The sequence below is a fragment of the Carettochelys insculpta genome, chromosome 3 (assembly GCF_033958435.1).
Source record: "Carettochelys insculpta isolate YL-2023 chromosome 3, ASM3395843v1, whole genome shotgun sequence".
In the NCBI taxonomy this organism is placed as follows: Eukaryota; Metazoa; Chordata; order Testudines; family Carettochelyidae; genus Carettochelys; species Carettochelys insculpta.
In genome coordinates, this window is record NC_134139.1 from 204,764,112 (window position 1) to 204,771,957 (window position 7,846).

General features: G+C 41.8%; 1 protein-coding gene across 3 annotated transcripts in view; it reads left to right on the forward strand.

Annotated features, from left to right (window-relative positions):
* HMBOX1 (homeobox containing 1) overlaps nt 1-7,642 on the forward strand; it is a 181,199-nt gene extending 173,557 nt beyond the window's left edge. For all 3 annotated transcript variants that reach the window (XM_074991467.1, XM_074991468.1, XM_074991469.1), the window contains exon 11: nt 436-7,642. In XM_074991467.1, coding sequence (XP_074847568.1) covers nt 436-573 — 138 coding nt within the window. In that variant the 3' untranslated portion in view covers nt 574-7,642. The remainder of the gene's footprint in view (nt 1-435) is intronic.
* Nucleotides 7,643-7,846: the final 204 nt, after the last annotated feature.

Below are 7,846 nucleotides of genomic sequence, written 5' to 3' on the forward strand. Positions count from 1 at the left end.
GGATAGTGTGATCTGCTCTGAGGTCATGTCACTACCTCTTTTAATCTGTCTGGGACATTTTCAGCAGCTGGATTAGAGCTGAATGGTGCATAGGTGTATCCCTGTATAAAATAGAACATATGTATATCTGTGTCAATTCTACTTTACACTCTTACCTTATCATTGAATATATTCCTCACTGTGATTACGTAGAGCCAGCTTTTGTCAATTGAAAACACGTGAATTTCCACACCCTGCCCATTTCCGATGAACCTGTTTTCCCAGTCAATGACATTTCCTTAAACTGAGTCCATGTTGTTTTTTCACCCGCTACCCACTTAGCAAAAGTGAGATTTACAGCCCTTGGTCCGTTGCTTACTTTAAAAACTTTCACTCACGCTGAATGCTAATTAATTAATTAACAGCACTTCATCTTTTTCCTTTCTACATACACAGGATGACAGCACTAGCCATAGTGACCACCAAGATCCCATTTCATTAGCCGTGGAAATGGCAGCAGTAAACCACACCATCTTGGCTTTGGCCCGGCAAGGAACCAACGAAATCAAGACAGAGGCCATAGACGACGACTGATACAAAGAAGGGGGAGGGTCAAGCCAAGAAATAACTTAGTTTTAGATGTAGCACCTTAGCAGACTTTCCTCAGTCCTTAATATGTGTTCTTCTTACAGTATAACTTTGCAGTTTCTTGTACGTCAGTTAGCTGTTAGGGTCTTGTTCTGTGAAGATGGCATGGTGCCCTCAGCCTTTGCATATACTCTCTCAGTATTAATTCCCAGTAAGTAACCAATCAGTCAACCAGCCAACCTCCCTCTCCCAGCCCCAGTGGCTCGAAAATCCTGCTGCTCTGTCTTAGCATTCTAAGAAAGTGCTTCCAGGTATTTTTAGAGAGCCCTCAGTTACAAGCCTTAGGCTCCCTTTAAAATCGTGGATACCTGTAGACGTTACGTAAAACTAGTCTATATGTTCTTCCTTCTCCGAGACTGAAAGCATGGAGGCTGAGGCAGGGGCACAGGGTCGATGGACGTCATATTGGGAGTACGAGCAGAGAGCAAAAAGAACACTAGAACCCCCCCCACTTCAGCATGGGAATAAATGATTTCCAGCTGCAATAAGCCGTGCCTCACTGGTCACACAGTGACTTGAGAGACTTCTTTTGGGTACTGCACTGAGAATGTCCATGGGAAACATAGTCACACGTTTCGGTTGATGCTCACATATTCAACACAGACCTCTCCTCTCCTCTCACAAGCTGCATGGCTTAGTGGATTAAAATACTGCCTTCCGCCTCTGGGACCATGCTAGAAGCCCAGCCTGGGATCTCATGACAGATGAGCTGAAGGTCTAATGGACGGCAGTCCACTTCTCAAAACCACTATTCATTATTTGGCACATCTAGCAGTGCCTGCTCTGAAGAGGTCTAGACTCTGATCGATCTATCATAGAAGTCGCGTTACCTTTTGTTCTTCCACTCCCCTTTCTCCCCCAGCCCCTCTCAAAAGCAATGTTTTCAAAGAAAGGATGATGATGATAAATGGGTGAGTTTGTACCAGTCTGTGTAACTGCTGCCTGCAATCCCAACAGGCCGGAAGGGTTATTGGAGGACTCTGGTATCTAGTTTCTGCTAGTCATCAACGTGGCACAAATATTCACCCAAATATGAACACTTCTGAAAAGGCAGGAAGATCTCCTCCTTGAGAAATGGGGTGTACCGTTTTTGTGTTCTTTCCTCTGTCCTTGTTAAGGTGTGAGAAAGCTCTACCGCTACAGACAATTTAATTAATAATTGGAAGCCATATTGATAATGGATGTGGTAATATTTGTAAAGCAAACCTACCTTAAGTAGCGGAAACTAACAGAATTGTTTTTCCTTGATCATATGTAGCACTTTTGTTACTTTTTTCTTAAAGATATTTATATTTGATAAATCTTTTTTTTATCATTTGAGAATTCAGAATACCAAACGACAAACTTGCATTACAGAGTCGCCCTGCGATCACCTTGTCATCTAGTATCTAAATGATGAACTGTGTTTGCATCTAAGAAAATTACATCTGCTGGCATTGTGTGCAAGCGATCTCCTGGCATCCTGATAAAGTGATATGTCGCTGTCGGTAAGAGGAAACTGGTCAATGGAAGCAGCAGAGGATGCGTTAGAGACGGGCAAGGCTGCATTATATCTTTGAAAAAATGGATACGTTTACACAGCATTTCCACTTCATTCCACTTTATCCTCCCTGCTGTACGTAAATAGTCTGAGAAGGAAGGGGTCTTAGTTTTGGACCATGGCTTTCTTTTGTTATTTGTTCATTTTTAAAGGTAAAGGAAGTTACTGTGAGTTGTTTCATTTTTATCCCATCTGTTCCCCTCCTCACCGAGCTTTGCAAGAGGTTTGCAACTTGAAACCATCAGATATAATTGCAAGCACTTAGAAAAAGAAAGGGGGAAAAAAGAGGAAATTGTGGCACATCAGCAGGTTTGTAGCTAGACTGAAACCCCCTTACGGTATAGACTAACTAGATCATCTTTATGTCTGCTAATATTGTGAAAGCTTGGGTGGGTGTTGGGGAGAGTCTGTGCTTACAGAGGGCACAGAGTAGTCATTCTTTGTCCCTGTGACTTCCAAATTATATATAGGCAGGGCTTGGCCCCGTCATTCATTTATGGATTTCATTGGAAAATTTGTGTGCTTTCCTTAGCTGTAGATCACAGAAGTAGAAGAGAGCTGTCTTTTTCTGTTTTATTGAATTTCTTGAGTAGGCATATTCATGAATGGCACCAGGGCTTACTAGGAAAGAACAAAATTGGTTCAGCCACCATTGCAGTGTTCTTTCTTGGTGGGTGTGAGAACCTTTCGCTGGTAGCGAGCAAAGAGGTGGGAGGATGTTTTTCTGCCGCAGGATGATCCAGCAAACTGTAGCTCCAGTGGAATTTTACCTACTTATTTATACTACAGTCACACACAGAGCTGACAAGAAACCACCACGATTTATTGCAAGGAGATTTTAATAATCAATGGCCCTTTATGGTGGTGTTTCTGGCCGGGTTTGTCCTAGCTGTTCCAATTTAAAGGAATCAAATCAAACTGATGGAGAGCTGCACTTTCAAAAAAAATATTGCTTACCTTTTTACCTTAAAAAAAGTCATTGTTGGGAACTAACACCTATTTAGAGAATTAAGGAAAAATAACACCAATACAGTAAAGGTCACATCCTGATCTCTGCTGCACTGGTAGTCCTCTAAAAATAATGGATTTACATAAGCGTAGATGAGAGAATCTGGCCTTCACTCTGTCTAACACAGTCCCATAGATTCTGTGTCTCATAACACATCATATGGAATAAGCTAATGAACAGCTTGTGTATAGTTAGAGATCTGTGGGTTTTCCAGCCTAAACTGCAGCTTGCTGGTGAGCAGCAGTCTTCCCTCCAGTAGAGGAATATCAGAGCTGGATTTATAGGTAAGAAATTACTTAGGCTAACCAGTTGCTACCTCCTTCTGTTTCTCTCCCTTCATCTGCATTCCGTTTGGTCCCTCTACAGCTCACAGAAGATATGAGCAAGGAATATAACCTTATAGCCTTCTTCAATATGCTGATGACACTAAGCTCTCTAGCTCCCTCTGTAACCTGATGTTGAGTGTTTCTTGAAGGACATACAGTTCTTTTGGAAGGGGAAGCCATTTAGGCTCCCATTAGGTAACTCAGCTACTGCACTGAGGGATAACTTTCAAGACACTTTGGAATGGGTTCCACAGCCTTCTCATTCAGGGTGAGGACAGTGCTGGTGAGGTGGCCCTGGAAATTTGGGTTTGTTCTGGGTCCTGTAACAAGCTGAGACAGTCCTTCTGAGCTCTTTCCATCTCTGCATTTTCTGTCCAATCATGCCTTTTCTCTACAGTGCCACAGTTCTGATCTTGTTGTGGGCATTTATACTTTCATCACCTGCAGTCTAAATTGCTGTGCAGCATTTTCACTTGGGTGCTGCTTGCAATTGATCTGGAAGCTGAATTGGTTACAGAATGCAGTTATTGATTCATTCCACAGATATAGTTTAAAGAATCAATGAATCCTTCCTTCCAGGTTTCTGTTACACCAGCAAATTCAATGCAGACTGTTGCCTCATGACTCATAATATTTCAGCCAAAATTTTTGCCATCCTCCAGAGCAAGAGAGATTGGCTGAGTTGTCCTTGCTATCTATTCTGAGATATTATTTGAGCTTATAGGAGTGCTATTTGAGTTCCCTTCTCTAAGGAAGTTCCCCTGAGTTTCCCTGTGGCTAGCTCCTGACTCTGCATGAGGCCTGTGTCCTCCAGTTCATTAATTGTTGTATTTTTCATTGTTCCCTTGTTCTTTCACTCCCTTTTTCATTGCTCATATAGTATGGGTGGTGACTTTTTCCTAATGTACAATATATTCATTTAATTTTTTTACCAGTGTCTAGGTATTTTGCAAAGAATGATTCAGGTAACAGAGTATTTGACAGACAGCATTTTTCTTTCATGTCCTGGTGATGCTGAAACATCTTCTAAATACTTGGAGGTGTTGTAAGAACACAGTTTCATTGCTCCAGTATATGTGTTCTTATCAAGAAGGGAGTTTCTAAATTTGACCCAGAAATGTTGTCCAGCAATGCTGTGTTGATCTGTCACGATGGTGGATGGTGTTTGTTTTATTTTTACCTACTTTTACCTATTCTCCTATAAGAGATGAGCCTTGTCTGCAAAGTGTGGATCCAGCTTTCCAACACTGTGGGTCATTTGGATTCATTTGGTTCAAACCTATTTCTAACGTAAATTTCAGTGGGGACCTATTGTGCTTACAATGATTCTTTCTCAATAGCTCTATTTTGTTCCATTGGTGATAATGGAGTTCAGCAGGTCAGTGTTTTCATTACAGCCAGGTTATCTGTGTAGGTGGATGGACAGTTTTGGGAAGGGTTTTAGCATGGACTTTCTACCATCTCATAAGTGTGGCTGGAAATTCTTTAGGTTTAGCAAAGCTGGTGAGATTACCTACATGTATCATTTTCATATGCAAGCTGGCAAGATTTTTGCTTCTTTACTTGCGTAAAGGTTGTAAAATCATAGGGTATGTATGTCCACGCTGCAGTGTAAGCCCCAAGTTCAAATTCAGGCTCAGTTCTTTACCTCTTTCCATCTAAGTACAACTTTCTCTAACCCAGGCTTAAGATCCAGGATCCCCTGGTGGTAGAGGGCCTAGGCATGACTCAGGCTGGGACCAAGAGATCGAGCCTCATTGCTTTGCAGTGTAGTTGCAGTCTCATTGGACTCATGCTCCAAGAGTTGGATAAAATTATCCCACAATCTCACGAGCCAACTTCCTTCCACCTCTGGACAGTCAAGTTTGGTGACCAGTCTATACAGCGCCGCAAACAGAGGACTAGAGCAGCCACATTTTGGGAGGGCAGTAGGCAGCGTGGCTTATGCATGATTGGACTCAGGCCCACATAAAGCAATGTAGATACTGAAGTGCCAGGTTGGACCCAGGGCTCAACAATTTCTAATCTGGGCTTCCATTATGACATAGCAGGTTTATAGAAGTAGAAGGACCATGATCAACTCATATCCAAACTGGTAGAAATCTTTGTGCCTTGCTGCCTTACAGGAACATCAACAAGATTTCAGAGATTTTCAACCTCCTTGTTAGGCATGAACAACTCTTGCTTGACGACGTGTTAACAATAGGAAAAATGCCTCATGCTGGCTTCCCTCGTGCGGTCCAATTAGTTTTGTTGCACAGAGTGACATGGTAACTGCAGCCAGGTTCCACTGGCTGCCTGGGGTACAGTCACAGGATCATAGAACTCTAGAGCTGGAAAGGACCTGAGAATCCCTTGCCCCATACGAAGGCAGTACCAAGTACACCTCCACCACCCCCAGAAGGTGTTTGTCTCACCTCTTTATAAAAACAGCAGCCAGAGCCCTGGGCCCTTCAAATAGCTGCTGGAGCCCCACACACCACATTCTGGACAGTGCTTGGGATGGAGGACATGGTCCACATGGCACCAAGGGCCAACTACCCAGTCCTGCCCTTTCCACCTGAGGCCCCGTCCCTTCTGTGAATGAGGAGCCCCTCCAAACACATCTTGCCCAGAGGCCCAGTGAGGCTGTTGGCTCGCCTGTCGAGTACATAACTATCCTTACAGCTGGAAAGATCTTCCTAGTATTTAACCTAAATGTCACTTGTGGCAGATTAAGCCCAAAGCTTCATGGCTTTCCTTCAGTGGAGATGGAGAAAAAGCCTCTAACGTATTAAAGATTGTTTTCTGGTCTCCACCCAGATTTCTTTTCTCATGATTGGATGTGCACATTTTTAAATCTTTCCTTGTAGGATAGATTTTCTGAACCTCTTATTGGTTTTGCTGCTCTGTTCTAGACTCTCTCTAGCTTGTCCACATCATTTTTAAAGTGTCTTTAATTGTATTCATGGGTCAGACTTGCAAAATCGGCGCATGGATTTTAAATGCACAAAACAACATTGCCCCCAGCTATTTAATCCAGGCTTTTGATTCACGTTGTACCTTGAATTGATTCCCATCTTCCTCCCTGACATTCATACGTATTTGTTTCTAAGATCTGATTTGAGGTTCTTATGTAACATGAGGTTTGGGTCCCAGGAACTGGCCACTAGAATGGTGTTTGGTGTTTGCCTCTGTGGGTTTTGCATGAATGCAAATGCTCCATCTAATTTCCTCAAGTCTGTTTATTTCTGATGGCTGTGGTATTTGCTAAAATGTACATTTCTTACCATAAGTAGGACTTTGTGAATTCAGTATTGCTTCTTATTCATCAGCTAAGTAATGTATCTCCTCCTTCATGTCACAGTTTATTGGATTATGGCCAAGAAGCTTTGAGTTCCTCATCAGAAGAAACTTCCTTGCTCTAATTTAGTAAAAGGCTTCATGTCCAAGTATAGCTGTTGTACTCTTTAACCAATTTTTTCATTAACAATATTACCATTTGCTTAGAACCTTGACACATTTTAAGTAATAATATTTGAGCTTGGTTTACAATTTTGCTCTTGACATAGGTCTTTGTGGCTGACTATCAAGAAAAACATGTTGTATGTCACAACCAAAATGTATTCATTAGTTTAGGCATAGGACTTTTCATGTTTTTGTTGTTGTTTAATCCTTCCTGCTGAATTCACAGGGACTGCATAGACAATAGCTAACAGTTGTAGTTTTACCAAGCCGAGATGTACTCATCATGATTTCCTTGAAAGGAAGGCTAGGCACAGATCAGGAGTACCGGAGGAGCTGGGTTGAGGACATAATTCTAAATAAAACACTCCTTTCTGTGCTTTTTTAGCAGCTAATTATTTTAGATTTTGAATCCATTGTTGGCCAACACAAATTTGCCAAACTGTAAAGCCTGACCAGCAACCTCTGTTCTCTAGTTTCATTTATCATTGTCTGATTTACCGTATCTAAATTGTCCAATTAAAGATATTCCTTGTTAATGTATGAACAGCTGGCAGCAATAAATTAAAATTTAAAATAAACAAAATTTCTTTTTCTCTTTTGAGAGAAATGTGTTAGAGGATTGGGTTAGGTCATCTAAAGGCTTTAAGCAGCTTTAACAGTTTTAAACATGTAGCAGAGAGGTAGCCAAGTTAGTCTGTATTGTCAAAAACAAGAAGTCCTGTGGCACCTTAAATATCTGTTAGTATATAAGGTGCCACAGGACTTCTTGTTTTAAACATGGTGTTCTCCGCAGCCGAAAAGGTATTACAAGTTGAACCTCTGTAATCCGGCACTTTCAGGACCTGACCGGTGCCAGAAGAGAGAATTTTCTGGAGTACAGGAGGCCGATATTGTCTA